Source organism: Leucopleurus acutus, assembly GCF_964270905.1.
Source record: "Leucopleurus acutus genome assembly, chromosome: 2".
NCBI lineage: Eukaryota > Metazoa > Chordata > Mammalia > Artiodactyla > Delphinidae > Leucopleurus > Leucopleurus acutus.
The window spans coordinates 180,551,614-180,578,376 of NC_139143.1; the positions used below are offsets into that span (position 1 = coordinate 180,551,614).

Genomic DNA, 26,763 nt, shown 5'->3' on the forward strand with positions numbered 1-26,763 from the left:
CTGTCTAGACATGCCCAGGAAAAACAATCTAACACTCTCCTAACCCCCAAAGTAATCTCTGACGCGCTGGACGTGCTGCGCCGCCTGCGAAACGCGCAGGACCGGGGAGTGAAGGCTGGCGGCGTGGCGCCCAGCGCAGGCTGCGGTGGGCCGGGCTGCCCCGCGGGCGAGGGCGGGGGCCGGGCCGCCGCCGGGTCCGCCGGCCGGCAGGGGGCGCGGGCGCCCCGGGACCCGCGCCGCCTGCCCCGCCGCGCGTTCGCTTGCCGCCCGGCAGCACATGTGTTTCTGTTTTGTGTTGTAGCATTTGTTCTGGAAGCTTGTATTTACATTTTAAGTGTATCTGGTGAGTGGGCTGGAGACCTCGTCTGGGCTGGGGGAAAAAAAGCCCTTCGGTTCTTTTAGTCTCTCCTCTTCCTTTTTTCTCCGGTTTCTCATCACTCCACGCAGGTAGGGGCTGAAAATGAAATCGACAATGATCAGTTTGCGGGGTCTGGGAAAGTTTTTTTTTAAAGAGGAGAAAAGGTAAAAAAAAAAAAAGAGAAAAAAAACCTGGGGGAGGTTGGGGGAATTGAATGAATAAAAAGGGGAAGGAAGGCGGATCCACGTGGTTTAATCGGAGACAGACAGAGATCCCATTGTTCAAAATCAATTTAAAAAAAAAAGCAGACAGGGCGAAGGGGCAGGGACGCTGGGGGAAAGTAGCGGCGGAGCCGGGCACTTTGCAGCCGGGATCGGAAGGATCGGCTGAGCCGCACGCTCGGGGAGGGGCCGGGAAGAGTGTTGGGCACCATTAAAGTTTTTATTTTTCGTGTTTGTGCGAGCAGGTGTTTGGGGCCGGGGGCCGGCTCTATTTGCGCCACCACCCTCCCACCCTTCTGTGGGGGGCAGCCAACCCTAAGGGATTCGGCTAGACCCCAAGGTCGGAACCCCCAAGCTGGAGCGGAATTGGGGACTCAGGCGGGGGGTGGAGAGAACTGCATTTGAGTGGGCTTGGGGACGGGGGTGCGGAGACAAAAGCAGCAGGTGGGGCCGCCGCGGAGGGGGTAGCTCCTTCACCAAGGTGCCAAAAGAGGGTCTCTGAAGTGTCCCAAAGCCTTCTCTAATTAAAACCTCGGGGATCAGAGACTTCCTTTTTCTTTCCCTTTACTTTTTGGGGACCTGGCTGCAATTATGATGCGATGTAGGCAAACCTAACTTGAGGATGGGCCCGGGGGGGGGTCTCCATTTTTTTCTTTCCCTGAGCGGATTGCAGTCGGGGACCTGGGCTCCCGTGCGGGATTCCCCGGAGGAGGCGCGCCGGGGCCCAGGAGAGGCGCGATTTCCTCCCGGCTCGCCCCCTCTCCGCCCACCCCGCGGCCGCCACTTTGGGGAGGGCAGGGGAGGAAGTGGAGGCCGGTGGCTCGGCTGGCTCCCCTCCCCCCGCGCAGTTTATAACCCGTCCATTGTGCGCCGCTGCCCCGTGTCTCCTCCAGCGCGACCATGCCCAGGAAGAAGGCGGCGGCGGCCTGGGAGGAGCCGAGCTCGGGCAACGGCACGGCCCGTGCCGGGCCCAGGAAGCGCGGTGGCCCGGCCGGCAGGAAGCGCGAGCGGCCCGAGCGCTGCAGCAGCAGCAGCGGCGGCGGTAGCAGCGGCGACGAGGACGGCCTGGAGCTCGACGGGGCCCCCGGCGGGGGCAAGCGCGCGGCGCGGCCGGCGGCAGGCAAGGCGGGCGGCGCGGCCGTGGTCATCACCGAGCCTGAGCACACCAAGGAGCGCGTCGTGAGTGCGGGGCCGGGGAAGGGGGCCGGGGGGCAAGGGCCGCGGCACGTCACCGCGCGCGTCCTGACCGGGGGCGGCGGGGCCGGCGCAGGCCGCGGGCTGAATCATCGCCGCCGCCACCGCATAACAAAAGGGCGCGGGGCGGGCGCGGGCCGGGGCCTACCCGACCCCGCCGCCGCCCACCCGCGCGGCCGTTGGCAGTTGGGGCGCGCGCCCCGGGCCCCCCGCCGGGGGAGGGGCACCCGGAGCCCGCGCCCGCCCGCGCGAGGGGGTCATGGCCCCGCCCCCGGCGCCGCTCAAGCCGACTCCCTCCGCCTCCCCTCCCCCTCCCGCCCCGGGAAGGGAGACTTTTCCAAGTTGTCTCCGGCTGGAGGAGGGGAGGCGCGCACCGGGCCCGGGGCGCGGCGCAGCGTGTCCTCGGTCGCCCCTGGCACCCTCTGGCCGCCGGTCGGCCCCGGCACCGCGGGGGAGGGGGCCGCCAGCGCGCTGCGGGAGCGGCGGTTCATGCCGGGGCTTTGAGGTTCCCGCCGCCTCGGCTCCGGCGCTCCGGGGGGGCGGGGCTTGGCGGCAGCCGCGCATGCCCCGTGCGGTCCTGCGCCGTCTCGCGCCGCCGGGGAGGCGGGGGTGGCGGGCGCCGGGGCAGGGTGCGAGGGCGCATGCTCCGGAGAGCCCTCCCCCTGGACGTCGGGAAGGGCCCCCACACCCCCAGAGGTGTTTGGGCTTTGTTCGTCACTTGTGGTCTGAGGGAACGGGAGCTTGGTGTGGGCTCGGTGCAGCCCCCCCCCCACACCCCCGTGGTCTGTCTGAGTGGGCTTCAATTTGTTCATTAGAGTTGGGCCTTCAAATCTTAATTAAGATCGTGACCAATTCATATGCCTGCAAAACCCTGCGGAGCAAGAGATGTTACGTGGGTTCAGTGATGCTCAAACCCCACGGGTTTAGTGTGGGACATGTGTTTAGGGTCAAAGCTTTCACCAGATGCTCAGATAACTCCAAAAGAGTTAAGAACTTGCACTTAGGGTCTAGAGTCTCACGGTCTGGAGGGATCCTTTTCTCAGTCCGTACCAGCGTGATTTCCCCCGGGGGAGTTCAGACAGTATTTAAATGGTTAAAAATAATTGCACTTCTAGGTCCACTTTATAGGTGAGAAAACTGGGGCACAGAGTCTAAGGGACTAGCCCAAGATGACATGGAGCTAGATTTCCATTGGGCTCAGGGTTTTTTTCTGATGTCATCCTTAACGCCTCTGCAAATTGTTCATGTGGAGATGGCTTTGTAACTGCCATCTCAGTGGAAAGGGTCAACGTGTTAGATGGTGGAGGAGGGTGATGTTAAGGAGAGCCTGTATCACTGAAACGTGTCACCTGGGGTTGGGGACCAGGCCAGGGCCAGGGTCATGGCCATGGCCACAGTATTGAGAAAAGGGAGCGCAGGGACTGTTTTCCTTTAACAAATGTGATCTTCTGTGCGGGACTCCAGACATTTTCCCTCCAATCCTGGTGTTAAGAGGGAACTGAAAAGAAAGGTCAGCTGGGCTCTGCCTCTGCTGCATTGTCTCTCGAGTGTTTCCAGTCAACCTTTTAGAGTAATGAGTTTTGTTATCAGGAAGTAAAAGATTCTTACCGTGATGCTGAGATTCACCCAAGGAGGTAGTCACGGAGAGAGAGCATGTGCAGTGGACTGGCCAGCACACCACCAGGAGACTGAGGGTCCAACGAATGATGCTCTTCTGTGCTTCATGGAAAGTGCACACCTCAAGCTTTAAGTCACTTTCACTTTTAGCATCCGTTGGTCCAGGGTCAAGGCCAGGCCCAGGCTGTCCCATTGCGTTCCCAATGCCTTGCCCTAGGTGGGCATTGCCCCAAGTCCTGGGTGAATCCCTGGTGCCGGGTTCCTAGACTCCAGGGGAAGCGCCTGGGAAGCAGTCCTGAGAATCCTGTCTGCTGCCACAGGCCAGCGGCCGTCCCCAGCTCTTTTCAGAAAGAGACTTTTTACTGAGAGTTTCGCAAGCCTCGCTGCCGTTCAGGGCTGTTGGAAGGAGGTTTGTATGAGAGCAGCTGCCAGGAGTTGTCTGAAGCCGTGTTGCCTTCAGTTACCTCAAAGCGGCAGATGTTGGGCTTGTGAAAGATGAACCCCAAGTACTTGTATGGTTGAGGGACAGAGTTGCCTTGAGGAAAAGCTGTGTATTTTTATAAAACATTCTTAGGATTTCAGTCTCGGAAAATGCTCTCTCCAAGGACCTCAGGTTTCCGTGTAGTTGTATCAGATGAGCATTTTACGACCCTCTAGGTTTGATGCAGCCCGAATTCCCTGTGAACTTCATAACCCTGTCAGTAAAGCGAGCAGCCTTGGCTGACTCCTAGAAGACAGGTGAGTGTCACAAGCTGTGCAGGTCTTTGTAGTTCTTCTAGTTTTGGGTTGCTCAGGTTTTGTGGGCCCCGAGACAACTCTGTTCCATCTGAAAGGACCAAATAAATACAATTGAAAGCTGAGCTTGAAGCCTGTCTTAGTCGACATTGATAGCCCACTAGGGAATAGGCGTTGCGGCCCTTTCTCTGAGTGGTCTTCCCTCCGCTGAGAGCGACAGCCTTCTAAATGGATGCGTGTTAGAGATTGACTCTCAGCCTCGTACATGTGCTCCTGGCGCTTGGGCAGTGATTCAAAAACCGCTTTGGGCCAGAAACCCCATTTTGTTGATTGAAGAAGCTCGGAGCGTGTGTCCCGGCCAGCGAAATTCACCCATCCTGTTGGCAGACTGTTCTCCCAGCTTTTCTGCCACATGATATTTAGACATGGGCAGTATGTCTGCTGATTTCATCCAGAAAACAATCTCTTGACCCATCGGTGAAGCCCAGGGAGGGTCCTGTAACCTCTGGTGCTTGCAGCCCTGGCAGCTGTCCCTGGGGTTCCTCTGGATGGAGCCCCCCGCATCCAGGGTCTTTCCCACCTGTGGGTGGGTTCAGCTCTGTGACAAAGAGGGACATGGGCTGTGATTTTTTTTTTTTTAATTTTTATTTATTTATTCATTTTTGGCCGCGTTGGGTCTTCGTTGCTGCATGTGGGCTTTCTCTGGTTGTGTCGAGCTGGGGCTACTCTTTGTTGTGGTGCGCGGGCTTCTCATTGCGGCAGCTTCTCTTGTTGCAGAGCACGGGCTCTAGGTGCGTGGGCTTCAGTAGTTGTGGCTCGCGGACTCAGTAGTTGTGGCTCGCGGGCTCAGTAGTTGTGGCTCGCGGGCTCTAGAGCGCAGGCTCAGTAGTTGTGGTGCACGGGCTTAGTTGCTCCGCGGCACGTGGGATCTTCCCGGACCAGGGCTCGAACCCGTATCCCCTGCACTGGCAGGTGGATTCTTAACCACTGCGCCACCAGGGAAGCCCATGGCTGTGATTTTTAAGTGGGTGTTAGGAGTTCTGGTCCTTACTTGAATTTTTTATTTCATATAAGGTGGAGGGAAGAATTGAATTATAAGCAGCCTACAGCAAAGAGTTACATAGATGATAACATCTAACGTGTGAGGAAATGAGGCCCATGACAAAAACACAGTTAAGGTACGGCTTACCACCCTCCTTGGACCACTGTCACTGGAGGAAACAGTTGACCAGTGTTGATCAACGTTTCCCACAAACACCTTGTGTCGGAAGGCTTGGGGTTTGCATAAATGCTCAGCTGGCTCGATGGGCCAGTACACATAAGCCCTTGTCCCCTTGTGCAGGTGCTGGCATCTCCAGGTCACAGAGGAGACCCTGCTCGTGCCCAGGGTGATGGCAGCTAGTTCTGGCAGAGCTGCAGGTCCCGCGGCAGCCAGCACCACTGCCGACCTGTTGCTGTGCTGAGCGCCCCTCGGTGTGGAGTGGTTCAGCCGTATCTGCCCACCTAGGGGCCGGTGGGGGCAGCCTGGCCTGAGGTCACGGCTCTTCCGGAATCCTCTCCCCACCATCTGGCCTGGTAGCTCATCCCACGGTGCTTTGGTCCATTCTGAGTCTCTGCTGCCCCTCCACGCAGACCCGAGGAATAGTGGAGAGCAAGTCAGTATTGTGGGCAGAGACCCAGGGCTGCTCCTTCCACTGGGAACTTGACAATCCCCTGATGCTATTTGTCTCCTGCAGTAGACCTGTAGAATGTTCCAGCCAGGCCCGCCAGTTAAACAAAGAAGGGGAGATAACCAGGGGAAACTCGGCTCCCATTCAAGTAATTGGAGTCTGGGTGCTGTGGGGTTGGACTACCCCGATTAAGGTCATTCTCTGAATAATTGAAGTGTGGCGAAGTCATCCTCCAGTCCTGGCTGCTTTGTCGCCCCTTTGCATTGCTGACCGTGGGCGCGCCCTGTAGATGGACCGTCTGCCTCCAGCCCTGTACTTGTGGCTGAGCGGACGAGCATGACAGGACCGGCGGGTGGTGGGCGGGGTGTGCCCGTGACATCGGGTTTGGGTTGCCCAGAGTTCCCTAAGAAACGGAATGCCCCCCATAAGGATGTGTTCCTCTTACACATGCATGTACTGGGCTGCCAGCACGTACCGCCTGGGCAGTCACTGTGTAGGGCTTAGAATGACTGGATTTGCAGCTGTGTGGCCTTTTTTTCCTCAAAGCCTTCCAAGAATGCTTCCGTAAACCGAAGGAAAACTCCTCCTTTGCTTTTAACGTCCTGGGATGCTGATGATGTAAAGGATGAAAGCAGAACGGGAAGTTACTGCTTCCCTTGCCTGTGTGGAACTAAGTGGAGCCTTCAGAAGTGGATCTTTGACTAACAGTCGACTTTAAAGAGTGTACTGGGCATCTCAGAATCGAAGGGAAGGGCTGAGCACAGAACGAGTGCCACCCGGACTCAGACAGTGGCCTTTTTAAGTGGCACATGCTCCCCCTGTGACAGTGAGAGCGTGTGGCCCTAGTGATGGAGGATGGGGACTGAGGTATACTGGCGGGGCCACTGGCCATCAGTCCCCTGGCTCTCGGCCAGCAGTGAGGACGAGCCCATCGGAGGCTGCCCCATCTGATCCGCCAGCCCCACGTGGGTCTTCCTCCCTCCAGTGGAGGAATGAACACGGGGCTCTGCTGTTTTCCCCCGCGGAAGGCTCCTGGCAGCGAGGGCAGTGCACAGGGAGGATAGGAAAGTCAACCGATGGGATCGCTGTGCAGAGATGCCCCGGGCCCCCAAAGCCTTCAGGTCCATGTGAGGTATGCTGTGCTTGCAGCGGGAAGATGCAGCCTTGGCCCTGAGGACAGCGGTTTTAACGCTCACTCCCTGTGTGACACAGCAGGCCTATTGCAAATACCTGTACAAGGCAGTCTGCAGAGCGGAGGGGAGGAATTGCATTTGGCTGCTTTTGTAGACTTTTGCCAAAGATGTTTGAAAGAGAAATCAAAGGATAAAAAAGACCCTGGGCTCAACCGATGAGCTGCCGGGGCAGGTTCGGGATTCCACGTATGGAAGGGGCTGGCGAGGTGTCCCTCTGTCCGCTGTGTGAACCGCTGAGGGACAGCGTTAACAATGAATTATTCTGTTTCCTGCTGTCGTTGGACAGATTTGGGAAGCTAGAAGCAGCGTTACAAGCTAATTCTTTCTCCCTCTCTCTTTGTCTCTGTAGAAACTTGAAGGGTCTAAGTGCAAAGGGCAGCTTTTGATTTTTGGGGCAACCAACTGGGACTTGATTGGTCGAAAAGAAGTGCCTAAGCAACAAGGTATGAGAAACAATTTCTAAAGAATAGAAGACGCTACTATTGATTGAGTGCTTCCTGTGTGCGAGGTGTCCAGTGTGATTCTGGTGACTGTCCACAGGTAGGTATTCTCTTTACAGAAGCGCTCAGAGAGGCCAAGCGATTTGCCCAGGGCCACACAGCCACTCTAGTGATGGGGCTGGATTTGAACCCAGGTCTTGGGCAAGTCTCTCACTTGGGTACAACTCTGCTTTTGAAAATTCCATTGAGATTAAACAGAAAAATATAAGTAGTAGCCTCAAATAAACCTCGACACTTTTTTCCCCATCTTCTCATGTCACTTATTTTCATTAAGATGAAGAGGCTGGTGCTGTGGAATGTCAGAATGTTCTCGATATTTGTCACGTGTCAGATGGCGAACTTGTTAGACATTTCAAAAGAGTCCACGTTTCCTTGCAAACTGCCAGGTTGTTGCGGGAACTGGTTTGACAGAGCAAGTAGCAGTCTGGAGTGGAGGAAGCAGGGAAGCCCTAAGAAGCATCTTAGCCCCCAAGTGTTTTTAGAAAATTGGTGTCTTTTCTCAGGAGAATACTGGCCCATCCAAGAGAAGTAAGGCTGGTACTTTGCCATATTTTATGGCTTCTTGATTTCATTTGGAAAGATTCCCAAAGTACTTACCGGCATTGCCCGGTGAACAAATATTTGCACACTGACACTCCCTGGGGCCTCAGGATGGGCAGTGGAGATGACCTTAATCCATGAAAACAGCGGGCGGGGTTTCAGCGGCACTCAGGGTCCAGATGAGTTAGAAATGGGTTTGAGCCATTTTCTTCCTGTTGGGAAAAGTGCCCAGCCTTCAGGACCAAGCTCTCAGCCTGAGCTGCCTGATGGCTGGTGTCACCTGGAACCTCTCCTGGGACGTGATAACATCAGTCTCCCTGCCAGCCCTGGCGCAGGTGTCGCATTGTTTCTCCAAGCTGTTCTTTAAATGAGTGGCCCACTTGCAATTAGAGACACGCAGGCCCCAAGCGGGAAGTAGATTCCAGAGGGGAACCCATGGCAGAGCAGGGCCGCCTCTAGTTGCAGGAATTTTGCCCCACTTGGGCTCATTTTAAGAGTGCCTTTTTGTCTTCTCCGAGGCCCACCTTTGCTTCCCAGATGTTTCTCCCTCTGAATGAAGTTTTATGTAATTAAACAAAAATTTTAAAGTCTTGCAGTGTCTTTCGGCTCTCTGTGACCTAGCCAGTAGACGTAACGGGAAGGGAGGGAGAATTTGTTTTCCCACGGGTGCCAAACATGAAGGGAAGAAGGATTTCCCCTCCCGCCCTCGCTTTTCCCAGTCCGTCCCATTCTCGAAGCTGCCTTCCTTCCGAGAGCCCATCGGCTCTTGGGTACGCGTCACTGGATCTCATAAAGTCAGCAGCCCCCTTCGTTTTCAAGATAACACAGTGATTTTGTGCTCCACCTCTGACCAGGACCAGGCCCTGGGCATTAACGACCTCCAGCCAGGCCGAGTGGCCCGGGACTGCTGCTCTGCATTTCGTATGACTAGGATCCCTCTGAAGAAGGTTCCTTGGGAGGCCCCGAGAATCCCTGCCTCTCATGAGCTGATGACATCTTGGGCACTGACATTCGTGGAGCTCATGCAGGGAAGATGCTTTGGCAGATCAGACCATCCACTCAGCTGTGAGGGGGTCCGCTTAGCCACTCTGGGTCAGCCTTGGTGTCCCGTGGCGTCTCCTGGCACTGCGTGTTGTCCACAGGCATGGCACACGGCAGTCGTGCCACCATGATGAGCAGACGTTAGCATAGGTGTGAAGGCTGTCGTTTCTGGTTTGCTCTTTCCCAGGAAATTGCTGGGTCTTCTTTCACCTTTCAGTGGTAGAGGAGCGTCTTCGGGTGGAGAAGCTCAGGGGTGCCCTGAATCATGGTAGGGAACTTCCCTCTCTTGCCTGACCCGCCCCAGGTAGTTCAATGAGAGGCCGCACCCGGCACCCTCTGCTGGTGGGGTGCAGGCAGGGTGGGGACAGACGGGAACAGTTCTACAGAGTTTCTCACGTGGAGCCAGGTACTTGATGGAGAAGTTGACCTCTCAATCTGTCCCAGCATCCAGGTCAGTCTGACACAGTTGATTTCGGTAGCAGCTAGCATTTCATAATAGTCACCACGGACCTAAAAATGGGCTCGTTTTTCTGTCCTTGAGAGCCCCAAGTTGAGGAAATTAAGCCCCAGATCGGCCACGCCCTGTCCACTAACAAGGTGAAGGGGGGGGGTGTGATGGAGGCGGCTGTCTCCCCGCTCCCCATGCCCGCGAACGCTTCCCAGTGCCCTGCCCCAGGCACGGGGAGGCCCTGGCCCTCGGGGTGGGAGGCACAGGAACTCAGTAGGATAAGTGCTGTGACAGGATTCACAGGGCGCTGGGGTCCAGAAAGCAACGAGTTGAAAGGGGGATGTGGGCAAGGAAGGCTTCCCAGAGCAGGGGGTGTTTGACCTGAGGGGTGAAGAACAGAGGCAGGGGGCAGGAAAGGGCCTTCCGGGGGAGCAGATACACGGGCGGAGCTAGGGGTCATGGCCAGCATGATGGGATTCCTGAGAAAGATGGGGTGCAGGCTCGGGCTTGGCCCCCAAGGGAGCCTCGTGGCTGCAGGCCCCCAGCCCCTCCCCACCCCCAGGTAGAGGGCCGGAAGGGTGAGGGAGACTGGGGGTCCTCTACCTGCTCTTCGGGGTCGGCCCCCAGCCCAGCGGGGCTGCAGGGTGGAGGCGGTGGCACCTGCTTCTCGGCCACTGGCTGTTGGGCAGGTGGGTTCGGGCCAGAGACGGAGGTGGAGCGGTGTCAGTGCTGATGGCCACCGACGGGTCCCCACCGCTGGTGCGCTGCCCCGGGAGCCCCCGAGGGTGGGCTTTACGTGGGGAGTGGGGGGCGGCCCTCTGGCTGGTGACACTGGGGCAGCTCTCGGCACCCACCGGGGCTCTGCGGCCGTTTGACGTGTGTTCCCTTTGCCTTCGCAGCCGCCTACCGCAACCTCGGTCAGAACTTATGGGGGCCCCACAGGTACGGGTGCCTTTCGGGGGTCCGGGTACGGACGGTGGTGTCGGGGTCATGCGCCGCCCACAGCCTCCTCATCACCGCGGAAGGGAAGCTGTGGAGCTGGGGTGAGTACCACGGGGGCGCGGCGAGACCCGCGGCCCGGCCCGCGGCTGGGCTCCCGTCCCCCGTCCCCTGGAGGGGAGACCCTCGTCCGCCCTCCGGGGCTGTGCTGCTTGCTGTGCGTTGCCTCTCTTCCTGATGCCCGGCTAGTCTGTGCCGCGTGAAAACATCGCTTCCTCCCCTCTTCTGCCAGGTTTTGGTCTGTACGTAACCCCCGATTTCTCTGAATCCTCTTCTTTAGGCAGCCTTTTCCCGAACGTTCTGACTGACTCTGGATCTGATATCGAGGTGTGCCTAGTATCGAATTCCTATTTTAGGTGTGCTGTCCCCCCAGCACACAGCACGGTGTGACGTAGACCTCTGTTCTTGCCACTTTAAATGCCACCAGCTTTGACATCTGCCACGTGGTGACACCAGCCCGAGTCTCTGTTCCTCTGTTTCCTGTTCCATCGCCCCAGAGAGTTGAGTTTGCTCTTTCCAAGGTGATCTGCTTGCCCTGCCGCTGGACTCCCTCGCCTGGGTGCTGGGGGGCGCTGTCCTTGTCTTCTAGCCTCCCTTCCCTTTCAGGGTCCCCTGCAGAGTGCTTCCACGCCGCCTGCCCTGTTTCCTCGTCCAGAGCCTTCACACAGGTCCCGGCTGGGGCTCAGTTTCCCCCACGCCCTCTGCTGCCTCCTGGGCTCTTCTTCCCGCAGGCGGTGTTGGCGTTTGTCCTCACCCTTTGTTTCTGGCCCTTTGGCTAGCTTTGGGTCCATAAGACTGCATTTTTATTTTGGGATGTTTGAACCTTTTTTTTTTGCAGTTTCATGAGTGGCTGTACCAAAGTCCAAATACATTAACATCTGTTGTCTTCCCTGCACTCTGCTAATTTTGTAATTCTGTTGAAAAAAAGCTAACAAGTGTGTCTGGCCCAAATTTAAACTTCATAGTTTCTTGGTGACACGCTGACATTGCCACGATTTTCGTTTGCTGCCAGTTGGCAGAGGGTTGTGTCCCTCCCCCAAAACCCCCTTCTGCCCATTGTGCCAACCCTGAACGCAGCCTCCTACGTCGGGGTTCCCAACTTCAGGTGTCCTCTTTCTGATCTCTCTACTGAATGTCACTTTCGTGTTGCTTCTAAAAACGTCCCCTCTGCCGACCCCCTGGGCAGGGAATGATTCTAAAAGCTGTGCGTCTGACCTGCCCCAGAACAAAGACGTGTCCCATGAGCAGACTCGACGCTGTAGGGGGGATGAGCCAGTGGGAGTGTCATGAGTCCACAGTGAGTCCCTGGAAGGCTCAGGGCCCAGTCCAGCGCCCGAGAGCCTCAGTGCTGCGGCCCGGAATTCACGGGGTCTGCACCCGTTGACCACCTGGGCCTCTCAAGCCGAAAAACCGCGTCCGGTGCTCGTTCGTGCCTTTCACAGTGAACTGGGGCAGTTTCCACTAGAAGCTGGTGTCCGCCTGTCCTGCTGGAGCACCGTAATCAAAGCCTGAGGACGGTTTTCCTGTAGTAACGGCGGCTGGTCACCCCTTCTCGAGCCCTATCCAGGACAGTTGAGGCTCATCTTTGTGGCTCTGCTCCCCCTCTTTCATGACTGCAAGGTCAAAGTTCATTGTTGGGGAAGGATGTGGAAACCTCCCCCGCTTTCCGAATTGCCTGGCTTTCTGGCCCCATAAAATCTCCCGAAATGTTCGGTAACAAGTGTGGTTTTTCTCTTAGAGGTACCTGGGAGAGGGCCACCGAGGTGCTGAGTTTGGAACCCTTGTAGCCTGTGTTGACAACTAAGTACGGTTTAGGGGGGCCAGCCTTCCGGCCCCCCAGCTCTCCACACCTGCTTTGAGCTGCAGGGCTGTGTCGGGGCAGGACTGTGGTGCAGAGGGCCTGGCAGGTCTCGACCTCCGGCACCCCCCGATTCCACGCCAGCACAGCCCCGGAGCTGGAGGTCAGCCCGTGGCCAGGGAGGGCCTGTGTTCAGAGCAGGCTTGGCCTTTGGCCGTCGCTGGGGTTCACGTGGCTAAGCATCCTGCGAAGGCTGGTCCGTGGGAGGTGGGCTTAGAGAGGAGAGAAATACAGGGTCCACGGTAGACGCCTGGGGCGCTGAGGGAATCAGACTCCTGTGGGGCAGGTGTTACCGTCTTAAAATACCTCGGAGTGAAGCGAATGAAGGAATTGGCGTCTGGCAGGTGTGGTGAGAAGCGAGAGCTGTGAGCTTCCCTGAGCTCGTCCGCTCGTGTGTGCCATCCAGGTTGAACCTGGTGTTCTTCCATTTCCCTCGGGGGCAGAGAGCTGGCGACAGTGCCCCGATCTGTCCCAGCCGCGGCCCCAGGAAAGAGGGTCAGAGCAGGCGCGGTGGCGGCTGGCAGCTGCACGCGAGGCGACTCTGGGGACAGCCCTGCGCATCTCATCTAGTCACCCGACCCCACCGGCAACCTTGAAAGGCTGGCATTGCCTGCGGAGCCGGGCTTGTGGGTGTGGAGGGCGCCTTCTGGGAGACCCAGCCTCGCCCGGCAGCTGCTCCAGCCGCCCTCTCTCCTCCTCCCCGCTTTATCTATCCTGCTCCTGACCCGCAGGGCGAAATGAGAAGGGCCAGCTGGGCCATGGCGACACCAAGAGAGTTGAAGCCCCCAGACTCATCGAGGGACTCAGCCACGAGGTGATCGTGTCCGCGGCGTGTGGGCGGAACCACACCTTGGCCTTGACGGGTAAGGAAGGGCCGCTTCCCTCAAAATGGGGTCAGAGGCCAAATGGTCCACCTGGGGCGGGGGGTGGGGCTGCCCCCGTGACCCATGGTCACGATCAGAAAGATGCCCAGGGAGCCCGCTGGGCAGCTGCTTGAGGCATCGGGAGCCTCGCCCCCGGGCACCAGTGGCTGGGGCAGCGGGAGGGTCTCTGCTGGGGAGTGGGTCTGCTCTGAGGTATCTGCCCCACCCCGTTTTGGAGAATTGTCTCTCTTGCATTCTTCCTGGCAAAGGAGCTGTTTTTATTATTTTAGAGCCTTTGATTCCAAGCCTAGTTCTGAATACTCAGTATTATTTTCCCTTTGGTGATGAATGTTGTTCTTTCCTTCCAGAAACGGGCTCCGTGTTTGCGTTCGGGGAGAACAAGATGGGGCAGCTGGGCCTCGGCAACCAGACGGACGCCGTGCCCAGCCCCGCACAGGTGCCCGCCCTCCTCCGCCTTCAGGGCCTTTGTTTCTCGTTGCTTTGGGGTTGGATTTTCTGGGGTGAGATCAGACATTCCTCTCCATTGTTTGAGTTACTGGGTCCCTTGTAAAAGGAGGATCTCGATGCTTTGAGTGGGTCAGGTTTAGTAGATGTTCACCGGTGAAGAACATCTCTAGAAACAGTTTTTCATTCCGACTGAAATAATTTGTTCCAGAGGCCTGTTTGCAGCCTGTTCTATTCCAAAGTGAGAATTGTTACATGGATGTGACCGGTCTTTATCTGAGAATACTCTGGGTTTTGACTTTGTAACAAGTCACCGGCCACGTACTTAGAACACAAATAGGAGGTCGGTCGTCTCTCATTCCTGAGAAACTTTGGGTCATTTGGAGGCGTGGGATTTATACCTAAAAAGTGAACTACTGACATAAGGCAGCAGGATGCTACAGTGAGTGTCTGACGAGGGAAGGGACTTGGGTTTCTTGGTCTTAAAAAGAGACCTTGACCTCGGCCAAACATACCTGTAGTTTGGAGGATTTTCGAGGTGTTGCTGTTTTGTTAGCCATTTGCTCTGCAGTGGAATGTGATGGTTCCCAGAGTGAGCTGGGGCCGGGACAGAGCCTGGGACTCAACATCCCCTCCCCAGTCTCATCGCCTTCACGCCCTCCAGTTCCTCCAGTCTGGCTTTCCCAGACCGATTAGTTTGCAATAGCGAGTCTTCTAAGCACTTTCTCAGATTTGTTTCCAAATCCCATGCCAAATTACTCAAGGCCTTTGCTGTCTTCCAAGTTCCTAATTTCGAACCATTATATTTCTTCTTCACACCTTCAATTAAGGCTAATTAGCAAGCGGCTCTTAACAGTAGTAAAAGAGAGTGTGAAACAGTTCCTTTTACCGGTTGGCAATAACGCTTATAAAAGCTTTTCTTTTTAAAGTTGCGTGACATCAAAACTAGTGACTAGAGTGGGATTTGGGAACTACATGTGATTAGTTTTGTTTTCTGACACCTTCGTGCCCACGCCAGTCAGTTGAATGCAGCATTCACTGGGCACCAGGATGTGTGAGGCACAGTGTTGTGCATTTTGAGGGTTACAAAGACCCGGGGACATGATTTGCTTGTCTGAACTGACTCTATACTGGGACGTATTTCTTTACATACATTCTAAGCTTTGTTGCCAGCGTTGTTGGGTCCATTAGAAGTCCTTTGTAGTCTAGTAATTGTTTCACACCAACCTGTGAGGAGGTGGAGACTTTATCAATCGTTAAAAAAAAAAAAGTCTAAAAGTCTGCTGTCTTTTCTTTTCAGATAATGTACAACGGGCAGCCAATTACCAAAATGGCCTGTGGGGCTGAATTCAGTATGATAATGGACTGCAAAGGAAACCTCTATTCCTTTGGGTGCCCTGAATATGGTCAGCTGGGTATGCAAAGTACATTTTTTAAAAGCTCTGTAATCTAACTGTATGTTTAGAACCAGAAGTCAGTGTGGGGCTTGCACACACATGGTAGAAATGTGGGTAATTGATCGCAGATAATAGCCTTGATCCATTAAGTGGATGTCCTGTTTAGTGGACCAGCATGTCGTAATTCATGGGGTTGTGGAGTCTGACAGTGACTTGCCTTAATGAAAGTCAGGGCTTGAGTCTGACAAAGGTTTTTTTTTTCTGATTTGGGAATTCATTTTTGTATAAAAGGATATCAGAGCTCTTTTTTTTTTAATCAAACCACCTTCATTCATTTTCATATTTAAAGATTTGCCTTCATTGAAAGTGAGGAAATTATACAAGAATAAGGTTGTTTTGAAAACCTCGGCCTGAGCCATTATTTCAGGTATACACACGAAGAGCCCAATATCATGAAAAAGTGGGATTGTCTTCCGGATTTTCATCCCTCAACAGAAGGGATGAAATTTACTTATTATTCATTGAGTAGAAAAGTAAAACTCAGCAGGTAGTTCTCATCAGTTCTCAGCGAGTGGAAAATGACTCCCCATCCTGACTTTACAAGGTCTCCATTTTCTTTTCCCATCTGACACCGAAGTGTTTTTTTTTTCCCTTTCTGGCGTCTTCCCACCTTCCAGCTCCTTCCAAGTGGGAGGTGAGGAGTGGGCGCCCTCTGCTGGCTCCTGAGTTTCACGCTGCTCCGGATCCTCTGCAGCCCCTGGATCTGGGTTGCCTGGGTCTCCACGTCATTAAAAGCAGGCAGATGGAAGATAGTATAAATAGAACGAGGAGCATCTCGCTGGCCTTTAGACTTTAGGGAACAGTGACTTTGTGAAACTAAATATACCTAAGTCAGAAGTGAATAAGAGAGAACAGCCCCATGCACATTGAGCTTTGGTTGCCAGGGAGTTGCCAGAGACTGTTGGAGAGACCGTCTCCACGCAAGTTTCTGGTCTACTTCCGGAAACGTGCGCAGCCCCCCTGCTGTCTGTGGCTGCCCCAGATCTGCAGACAGGCAGCTGGTCGCAGCAGGTAGGTTTTCCTTCAGGGAAATGAAATGCCCCTGGCAGTGAGGATGACAGCTAACATTTAGTGAGCAGTTGCCATGAACCAGTCCCCATTGCAGCACTTTATACCGAATCTCATTTGCTTAGTTTACACTTGTTTAAAGGTATTTTGAGAAGTTGGCTTGATTTATATCTACAGAGTCAGTTAATCTTCCCAGTTTATTTTAAAACCGGTTTTCAGTGTGATTGTCCAAACCCAGAGAGATCCCTTTTCAGAACTAGAACTTGACCTCGGAAGGTGCATCCCCAGCGCGCACTCACCCCCGCGCTCGCTCCCACGGCGTGTCAGGCAAGGCAGAGGTGAGAACGTACGTTTAACTCTGCTTTAACGACCACGATGATGTATTAGGTTACTGGTAATTCATAAAAAAGCAAGCCTGGGGGGCTTCCCTGGTGGCGCAATGGTTGAGAGTCCGCCTGCCGATGCAGGGACACGGGTTTGTGCCCCGGTCCGGGAGGATCCCACATGCCGCGGAGCGGCTGGGCCCGTGAGCCATGGCCGCTGAGCCTGCGCGTCCGGAGCCTGTGCTCCGCAACGGGAGAGGCCCGCGTACCGCAAAAAATAAAATAAAATAAAAAGCAAAAGCAAAAAAAAAACAAAACAAGCCTGGGAAAGTGGCTTGAACTTGTTTGTCCGTTCTCGGCCCACGCGGGGCTCCTTGAGGCCCCCAGGTGGGGCACAGAGAAGCCCATTCCTTTGGATCTGCAGCTTCCCACTTTTTTGTCCACAGCCCAGCCCAAACGTAGACTCGCAAAGAATTTTCACAAAAGTCCTCGTGACAGATGGTGTCCTTGGGTGTTTCTTACTCTGTTCTATTCATTTTTCAAAAAAGGAAAAAACTGGTTTCAACCCACAGCACCGATTCTATGCCCCACAAGTTGGGTCGCGCCTCAGGTTGGAGGACACTACTTTGGTTGACAGGAGTCCCCACGAGGACCTTCCCAGCCTGGCTGGGCAGGTGCTCTGTGCTATGGCCGCTGCTGACGGCCGGCCCTGTGGTCGTTGCAGGACACAACTCGGATGGCAAGTTCATTGCCCGGGCGCAGCGGATAGAGTACGACTGCGAGCTGGTGCCCCGGCGAGTGGCGATCTTCATCGAGAAGACGAAAGACGGCCAGATCCTGCCGGTCCCGAACGTGGTGGTACGGGATGTGGCCTGCGGCGCTAACCACACGGTAAGGCTTGAGCGTTTCCGGCCTTTCTTCTGGCTTCCAGGGTGTCACGTCAGTGGAGACCCTTGGCTTTGCAAAGCCAGGAACTGACCCTGGCCCCCTCGACATCCCACCCTCCTCAAGGGCTTCACACCCTCAGTTGTCCCGGGGCGTCATTCTCCCCTGACAGCTTCTCCGTGGCGTCCACAGATGTAGCTGAACGTGCAGACGCTTTGGGTTGGGATCATACAGTAAGAGTGTTTCTGCTTTTGTCTTTTGTCTAATAGAACATCATGGATGTTCTTCCAGGTCGATAGACAATATCTCAGACGGGGTGTTGAACAGACTCAGTCATTAAGGGTGTTTCCTTTCCTTAAGGTCAGTCTAGATAAACGGCAATAAAATTTTGTATGTACCTCTTTTTTTTTTTTTTCTTGGCCGCTCGGCATGTGGGATCTTAAGGTTCCCCGACCAGGGATTGAACCCGTGCCCGCCGCAGTGGAAGTCTTAACCACTGGACTGCCAGCGGAGTCCCTATATGTTCATCTTTTTATCTTAGTTGCGTTCCTATGGTTATTTTGCCTGAAAATGCCTGAGAGTCAGACTTGGTTCTCGTCTCGCTTGAAGGATCAGGGCCAGGGCTGAGAGTTCAGAGGCAGGTCGGTCTCCTGTGTGCAGGCGACTGGCTGGGTGACCTCAGGACTGGGAGCTTTCAGTCCCTTCAGGTCCAACGACTGATTCTCCCTTGTACAGCGTAGTCAGGAGAAATAGATCTTACTTAGGCCCCTGGTGTCAAATCACGTTAATAAGTTGTACATTCACATGATTCAAACATGAGACATCAGGGATGCTGTGAAGAAAAGAAGATGGATTTAAAAATTTTTTTATTTATTTTTTAATTTTTTATTTTTTTAATTGAAGTATAGTCGATTTACAATGTTGTGTTAGTTTCTGGTGTACAGCAAAAGTGAGTCAGTTATACATATTCTCTTTCATATTCTTTTCCGTTATGATTTGTTACAGGATATTGAATGTAGTTCCCTGTGCTATATGCTAGGTCCTTGATGGTTATCTATTTTCTATATAGTAGTGTGTATCTGCTAATCTCAGACTCCTAATTTATCCCCTCCCTGCTTCCCCTTTGGTAACCATAAGTTTGTTCTCTATGTCTGTGAGTCTGTTTCGTAAATAAGTTCATTTGTGTCACATTTTACACTCCACATATAAGCGATATCATATGGTCTTTCTCTTTCTGACTTACTTCACTTAGTATGATACACTCTGGGTCCATCCATATTGCTGCAAATGGCAATATTTTGTTTTTTTCATGGCTGAGTAGTATTCCATTGTGTATATGTGCCACATTTTCTTTATCCATTCATCTTTCCATGGACATTTAGGTTGTTTCCATGTCTTGCCTATTGTAAATAGTGCTGCAGTGAACATAAGGGTGCATGTAAGAAGATGGACTTTAAATTGTTGACATGTCACTGTGCACACTGCACCTGTGACCAGGTGGAGGTCACCTGTGTGAACCTGCCTGAAGGAGAATCCCAGGTGGGCGGGGCTTTTCCTCTGGGCTCTGTCTGCAGTCTAGTCAGGATTGAAATAGGAAGTGGAGTGCAGTGGCCTGCTCTGGAGACATCACCCTTGTGTTTCTGATGAGGGAAAGGGGAAGACTTGTGGCTTTAATAATAATAATTTGTTAGGGATGGAAAATGGTGTCCCTGGCCGGGAAAACATCCTCGCCATGTGGACCCGCTGCTGGTGCCTCCCCTGTCAGAGGCCGGTGTGGGTCATCTTGGGTGTTTCTGCCCTTTGCCCTTAGCCCTGGCCACAGGCTCTCAGAACAGCAGCCACCCCGCTTGTCCCCTGTCCCAGCGCTGCATTTTCTCTCTCCTGCAGCTGGTCCTGGACTCCCAGAAGCGCGTCTTCTCCTGGGGCTTCGGTGGCTACGGCCGGCTGGGCCACGCCGAGCAGAAGGATGAGATGGTTCCCCGCCTGGTGAAGCTGTTCGACTTCCCTGGACGCGGGGCGTCCCAGATCTACGCTGGCTACACCTGCTCCTTTGCCGTCAGCGAAGTGGGTCAGTGCTTCCCCGTCCGGGCCTCGGGAAGAAGGCATCCAGGGCCAAGTCATGGGTTTCCCTCCCTGGCTGTGTGCTCCGGTGGGGAGTCCCGTGACCTTTGCCCTATTCAAGACCAGGGACCTTGACTTCATCGACCTCCTGGATTCTTCGGACAGAGCCGCTTGTGGTCACCGGTGCCAAGCGCCGTGCCTGGCGGGTCCCAGTCCTCTTCCCTTTGTCCTTTGATGTTGCTGAGATGAGGATCCAGCTCTTGAGATGATGATGACAATGGAGACGGGTTTGTCTTTCCCAGGTGGTCTGTTTTTCTGGGGGGCCACAAACACGTCCCGGGAGTCCACCATGTACCCGAAGGCCGTGCAGGACCTCTGCGGCTGGAGAATCCGGAGCCTGGCTTGTGGGTACGTGGCTGTGTCTCCCGGTTGGACACACCCAGGAGGCGCCTTATCCCTTGAGGGCTCCACCCTTCCCATGGGGCATAGGGCGCACCAAATTCTAGAGTCAGGAAGGGGAGGGACTGTGCTTGGGGCAAGAGGGGTTGGGAGATCTTAGAACAGGTGACTCGCTTTGCTACTTCTGAGGGTTTCGTTCTTCGAAGGCTTGGTGTGCTCTGTTCGTATTGCAGGTTCAAATCATATTTAGTTAGGAAATTTTAGTTACTGTGACACAGTGGGACCAAGAAAGTATCCTCAAGTCAGTGATTTTCCGTTTATTTTGAGGACACCTGTTGAACTCTGTAGCACTTCTTGATGAGGAGTTTGATAATGTTCATCACCTGCCGGGTTTTGGGGAGATGACAGTGTAGTTGTTGGGGGTTCGGTGTGGTTTTAATCTGAAACCTCTAGCCCCGCCCAAGTCGTCTGGCAAGTTCCGCCCCCTTTGGAATAGACTCTCACTTCATCCTGATTTGTTCTCTTCTCCTTTTCCCAGTGTGTTTATTCATCTAAAAGTGACCCCACCCCCACCCCAAGAGCCCTAGAGCCCGAGTGGGGTGGGGCGGGGAGATCTGGGGCCCCGAGGCTCCTGGCTCTAAGGGCTTCTGCAGTTTGGGCCTGCGCGGGACAGCATTTGGGCTTCAGAAGCAGCCCATTGGCCCTGTGCTGTGTTGTTTGGAATGGAGTTTTTAGTGGGCCCAGCTTGATTTTAATGCTAGTAGGTCACACCCTGCAGGGAGCCCACGGGAAGTGCCCTGGGCTGCTGGGTGGGTGAGGTGCAGCGCGGGGCTGCCGCCCCCGGCGGTGACAGCCTCTGCCCGTTTGCAGGAAGAGCAGCATCATCGTGGCCGCGGACGAGAGCACGATCAGCTGGGGCCCGTCGCCGACCTTTGGGGAGCTGGTAAGCTGGTCCGCCTGGCGGAGGCAGAGCCCTCTCTGGGTTCCCTGAACCACCCCTGAAAACTCGCAGGAGGAGAGTGTGTGCGTGCGTGCGTGTGTGTGTGTGTGTGTGTTTCCTTGTTGCTTGAAGGTCTGCGATATTCCCTAATGTGTAGATCACTTGAGGTTTAATGAGTTTGCTCAACAAATAATTGTGAAAATTCTTTCTGTCCACATTGTTAAGTTGAAATGGGGAAGTTTCAGATCCCATTTCCCCTCATGTTTTGTAAACCGTTATTGTGGGATGACGTCAGTAGGAAAGAAGATGGTTTCTCTTCCCTCTCCCCAGGAGAGTTTCAGTCGACAGGAGCAGCTTGTCCTTTTAAACGGGTGGGGTCAGTTGTGACCATGCATTGAATCTTTCTGGTTTCCAGCCTCTTAGGTCTTTTGGGGACATTCTTCTCTTACTTTTCCCAAATAAGTTTGTCTGTGTTCCTGCTTTTAATCTCAGTCACTTGAGTGACTAGAACCCATGGCCCTCGGATTCCCCCACACCGTTGGCCTCCTCAACCAAACGTCGGATTCTTAGCTTTCTGGGGCGTGGTGAGTCCTTAACTTTTAACGTCTTCATCAAGAACAGCCGGGCTATGGAGCTCATCCTGACGGTCTACCTGTTCTACCTGCAATTTGATCGTCAGCCTGGCTCTTTTATTTCCTGCTGGGAACTCGGCCTATTTTCCCTTCCTTCTGCTCTCATGGGTAGGAGCTGATGGGGTGATGGAAGGAGGCGGGTGCTTCTTGACCCCCTGCGCCATCTCCAGGGCTGGTGGCCTGAACATGCCTTTTCCTCGGAGCTGTGTGCCCGCTTTCAGTCTGGTGGCTTCAGAGGGGGCCCCACGTGCCGCACACGCTGGGGGGCCCTTCAGAGGTGGCCCCATATGTGGAAGCTTGAAAGAGACTGAGAACCTGGCCCAGTTTTTTTTTTTTTTTAATTTATTTGTTTATTTTATTTTTGGCTGCGTTGGGTCTTTGTTGCTGCACGCGGGCTTTCTCTAGTTGCGGCGAGCAGGGGCTACTCTTTGTTGTGGTACAGGGGCTTCTCATTGCGGTGGCTTCTCTTGTTGCGGAGCACAGGCTCTAGGTGTGAGGTCTTCAGTAGTTGTGGCGCGTGAGCTCAGTAGTTGTGGCTCGCAGGCTGTAGAGCGCAGGCTCAGTAGTTGTGGCGCACGGGCTTAGCTGCTCTGCGGCGTGTGGGATCTTCCCGGACCAGGGCTCGAACCCGTGTCTCCTGCCTTGGCAGGTGGATTCTTAACCACTGCGCCATCAGGGAAGCCCCCTTGCCCAGTTTTTATGGGTTGTTCTTAGAGAAGGACAGATGTTCTTAGGGCTCATCAGAAATAGACTCTGAGTATCGATTTGGAGACTAGAGGGGAACGAGGGGGACTTGGGGGGCAGCCTCTCGGGTGAGGAGTTGGCGTGGCACTTGGCCGGCGGCAGCTGAAGCTCATCTGCCGTGTGGGCCCCTCTTTGAGCTGAGCTGAGGGACCTGTCCACCTTGAAATCGCCCATCTTCACACCACAGCACGTGACAGAACCCCCACCCCCACCCCAAGCAGTCCTTGACCGTCCCTTCCATCTCCGGTGTCCTGGAGTCATTGCTGATCATGAACACAGGTGGGGATGGGGACAGCCAGCACTCCTTGTGACCTGGCCCTGAAGGGCCGCAGTTGCCATTTCTTCCTGCCCTCGCCATGGTGTCATCTGACCCGAGACTCTCCCTAAAAGGTGTCCTCATCACATAAACCCCTATAGCTCACGTCTTAGCGTCTTGGGCCTGGGGTTAGGAACCGGTCACCTGCTGGCACCTGTGGATTCTTGGTGCGGCCCGGGCCTGGCTTTGGGTCTGAGACGGCGGGGCTCGGCCACAGAGGCTTCCGGGCCCGTGGGAGGTCCAGCCACATGGTGAGGTTCCCTCTTTCTGACTGGCGTTAGTGACCCGGGTTCTGTGAGCATCCCTCTGTTTGCCTCACCAGGGCTATGGGGATCACAAGCCCAAGTCTTCCACTGCAGCTCAGGAGGTGAAGACGCTCGACGGCATCTTCACGGAGCAGGTGAGTGAGGAGCCCTGGGCCCAGGGGGTGGGGGGCGGCCGCGGGAGCAGAGAGAAAAGAGCAGAGTTGCATCGTGCCTCTTCCCGCTTCTGCTCTTTGCAGCCCGCTTGAGCCGCATCTGACATCTCCTTGTGTAGCTTTCCTGTGCCCCGTGCTAGCGTTTTCTGCTGGGTGACGGGGAAGGCACAGAGGTGTGCCGGCTAGGCCCCGCGGCTGCTGTCAGCCTGAGGGACACCGGCCAGAGTCCAGCCGCAGCAGGTTTGCTCCAGGCCGAGTGTATCACTCACGTCAGCTTGGTACCTTCACCCAAGACTCTATGCACCATTAGGCTGTGGGCAGCTGGTGGGGCGAGGCCTCTCACCAGGCTGCCAGCCCTTGTCACCGATACGCACGTGGGGCTTGTGCCCTTGCACAAGGCAGGGCTGTGGTCCAGAGAGGCGCAGGGAACAGGGAGCACGGTCCCGAGTCCCTGCAGCCTCTGCAGGCAGTCGGCGTCCAAACGCTGCTTGGGGGGCCTCCTTCCACCTTGTCTCCCGGGGCCGCCCAGAAGGCAGGCTAGCAGGGCATTGGTGGCAGGTCACGTTGACACTGGTGGTCCTCAGCAGAGGGCTTTTCTGAGCTTTTCAGGATGCCTCTGTTTTGACCTCTGTACTGACCCCCGTTGGCGAGCCCAGCTTCCCTGTGTCCCGTCGTCTGCGTTGGGCTTGTCGGCCCCAAACTCTGCCTAGCCGAAGCACCCTTGCCCACCCAGCGCTGGTTTGTCCCCCAGGTTGCCATGGGTTACTCACACTCCTTGGTGATAGCGAGAGACGAAAGTGAGACGGAGAAGGAGAAGATCAAGAAACTACCAGAGTACAACCCCCGGACCCTCTGATGCTCCCGGAGCCTCTCCAGCTCCACACCTCTCGCGGCAGCTGTCATTTCCACGTGCACTGGGACGGGAAGTCACACGAGGAATTTTCAAAAGCAAAAGTTGACCGAAGGTGCATTTTTGTTAAGACTCCCTGAGGTTCCGTTTTTATAAGTGATTCAACGTCAACTACCTTTCCTGTATGCTTTCCAAAGTGTTTTTTTTTTCCCTCTTAATGATTAATTAAAATATTTGCTCATAGTTGACTTACCATTCCTACAAAAGAGGCAGAAACTTTGAGCAATCTAGGTTTGTTTTTTGTTTTTTTTTTAAGTTTTCCTTTTTTACCCCCCTCTCCTACATACACTTGTCAAAAACACCCCTGCCCGGTTGTGATTAGCATTGTGAGCCCAGCGGGTGCTACCTGGGAGAGGAGTCGCCACACGCTCAGAAAACAGTGTCCCTTGCGGGAGCCGGCAGCATCTAGGCAAAGACCGTCCCTGGTGGTCAGTCTCCATCCAAAATGGCGCCCGTGTGCTCGGAAGCATCTGGGTCGCTTCTCTCCTGCTTCTCCTTCTAGCCTGGCTCAGGCCGTGTGTGTTCTGCTTCTCCCCTTGGCTGCTTCTAAGCCCCCCGCCGCCTTTTGGCCGCGACATTATTAGAATCTGCCGTCTTCCCCCCTGGTGGGGGATCTGTGTGTAGCCATTTATATCTGCTTTAGCTGTAAAAGAAGTCCAAATGAAAAGCAGGTGATGGTGGAACCAGTGGGGACTTGCGGGGGTGGGCAGGTGTGGGGACAGTGTATGTGGTTCCAGATCCGGCTCGAGGGCTCCTCTGAGCCGGGGCCGCCTCGCCAGCACTCGCTATTAGAGATTGACCAGCCAGCAGTAAAAAGTGCATTCTGGAGTCCTTGCAAAGAAGGATCAGCCCTTTGTGTACCAGCCTTTATCGCCTTTGTGCTTCTGTCTTTATTCCGAACCCCTTCCCCCCGCTGGATCCTGCTGGAAGGGGCCCGGTCTGTTTCTGAGGCCCGGGTTCCTGTTCCGCTAACCCAGCCCTCTAGTCACGTTTGCTTGGCTGTGTAACCAAATAGTTGGGATCACGGAAGAAGTCCCCTTCCCTGCGTGTCAGCACAGAGGCTGTGACTGCCACCCCGGCTCCCCGCCAAGTGCCCTGTGCCCGAACCCGTCCCCGGCGTCGCGCTGCGTGAGTTATGAGGTGCCTTTCCCGGAACCCTCCTCTCGCTTGGACCCAAGAGAGGCGACAGCTCTGGCTGGGGCTCTTGGTTTCGAGAGGGTCTGGACTGGTTTGGGTGCTTTAAAATAGATTTTTTAGTTCAGTGGTGCTTATGGGGGAAACGGGGATAGAACTTCAGTGTGAGACTTGGGTGATGGGAAAGTTAAATATTGGTCTTTTTTATTATTATTTTTTGCTTTGCTATTGTTACCACTTTTGTCTCCATGTTAAAATGCCAAAAATGATCTAGTCGTTGTTGCTTCTTTCCCTGCTCGTCCCCCCTGCCCTGTCGCTCGGGGCGGTGGCTTATGCCTTCGCAGGGCGTGTAGCGGTCTCTGTCCTGGCCAGTCCCAAGGCCTTGCGGGAGGAGGCCGGCCTGCCCCTTTCTAAGATTTAGTCTGACTTTGTGCTCGTCTCAACTGTCCTGTGTTTATAGTCCAGGGGAGAAGCTTCTGCAACTTCAGAGCTTCTGCTAAACTAACCTGATTTGTCCAAATCACCCCCCAACTACCACTGCTGACTCAAGCTTCCCTGCATAGAACCCCTCGGTTTCCTGACAGACCTCTTTCCTGGAATGGGCTTCGGCGCACGTGCTCCTTGTACCCGTGCAGCCTCCCTGGGCTTGAGCAGTCAACTAGAGGGTCAAGGGAGCAGTAGCCTGGGTCCTGGCCTTTGCAGGAGCTGCCCTTGGCCAAGTGGGGCTTCAATCTTCAAGTGGACTCATCCGAAACCCACCGCCAGCCCGCTCTCGGGCCCCCTGCCAGGGACTGGAGCAGGAAAGGGATGTCCCTTCCACGTGGAGACTGCCCTGTTCTCCCACGATCACTCCTTTGGGCTTAGAATTTTAAAATGAACCTCCTAAGGGGGAAAATCCTTTAGAACAATGAGTGGGGGTGACGGTCCTGCGCTCCTAGAGGAAGGGACACAGCAGCGGGGCTGGGGTGCGCTGATCCTTCGGGCTCCAGACGTGTCTTCCAGCTCAGGAAGGTAGACTGGACGGCTCAGCGCGAAGGGGAGAGTCCAAGGAGAGGTTGTGATTTGGTCGAAGGTGCCTGGTTTAGTGCTGTAATTGTCTTTTTTTATATATATATTTCTTGGAGTAAACATTTTAAATAAACGACATCATTGTTTACTCTGTTTTGGCTTCTGCACTTCTTTTTCAGCGGAGTGAACGTAAGAACACGGAACGGCTTCTTGCGTGAGCCCTTCCTGCCCCGGCCCGGGCTCCCACTCTGGGCCCCAGGGAAGCGCGTCGTTTTAGCTTCTAGGCTTGAGCCCTGCTGGGGTTGGGAGGTGAGTGGAGCTCCCAGCTCTGTTCCTGGAAATGTGTGACCCTCAGGGAGGCTTCAGCAGCCCATTGGCCCAACTCAAAACGTGGAGTTTTTCATATTCATCGCGTGTCATATTCCTGGGGCTTTGAGAGGAGGAGACGCGGAAAGTGCCTGAAGAGGGCTGTACAACGTGTGCCTTCCCCACCCTCCTCCACCCACTCCTCGTAAGGGAGCCCTGTTGTCACTTCAGCGCTGGTCACAAATGTGCCCCTTCCAGGCCGTGCTGGCCCCTTACTGGCAGTGTGGCGAGCTGCCCACCGGGGGGCACCAAGCAGCCAGTCGTGGGTTCAGAGGCCCCAGGCCTTCTCTGTTCTACCCAGGTTGACAGCCTTTGCTCCAGGTCACCAGCCACCAGCATGCCGACACCGGTCCAGTTTGTGGAGCCTCTGGGATGCCGGCTGCTTTATGTCATCAGATCAGCCCTCCCATAGGCACTGCCCCGTTCCACGCACCTGGACTGCTTGGAGCTCCCCGTCGGC

At 55.0% G+C, this 26,763-nt stretch overlaps 1 protein-coding gene across 1 annotated transcript; it reads left to right on the forward strand.

The window, feature by feature from the left end:
* Window positions 1–323: 323 nt before the first annotated feature.
* Window positions 324–26,084, forward strand: RCC2 (regulator of chromosome condensation 2). Its single transcript, XM_082864826.1, has 13 exons — window positions 324–447; window positions 1,473–1,758; window positions 7,338–7,431; window positions 10,417–10,560; window positions 13,106–13,237; window positions 13,606–13,694; window positions 15,003–15,117; window positions 17,215–17,381; window positions 19,263–19,443; window positions 19,739–19,844; window positions 20,706–20,778; window positions 22,790–22,867; window positions 23,637–26,084. Exons 2-13 carry the CDS (start codon window positions 1,480–1,482, stop codon window positions 23,739–23,741), a joined length of 1,563 nt encoding a protein of 520 aa, XP_082720952.1. The 5' UTR covers window positions 324–447; window positions 1,473–1,479; the 3' UTR covers window positions 23,742–26,084.
* The last annotated feature ends 679 nt before the right edge of the window (window positions 26,085–26,763 follow it).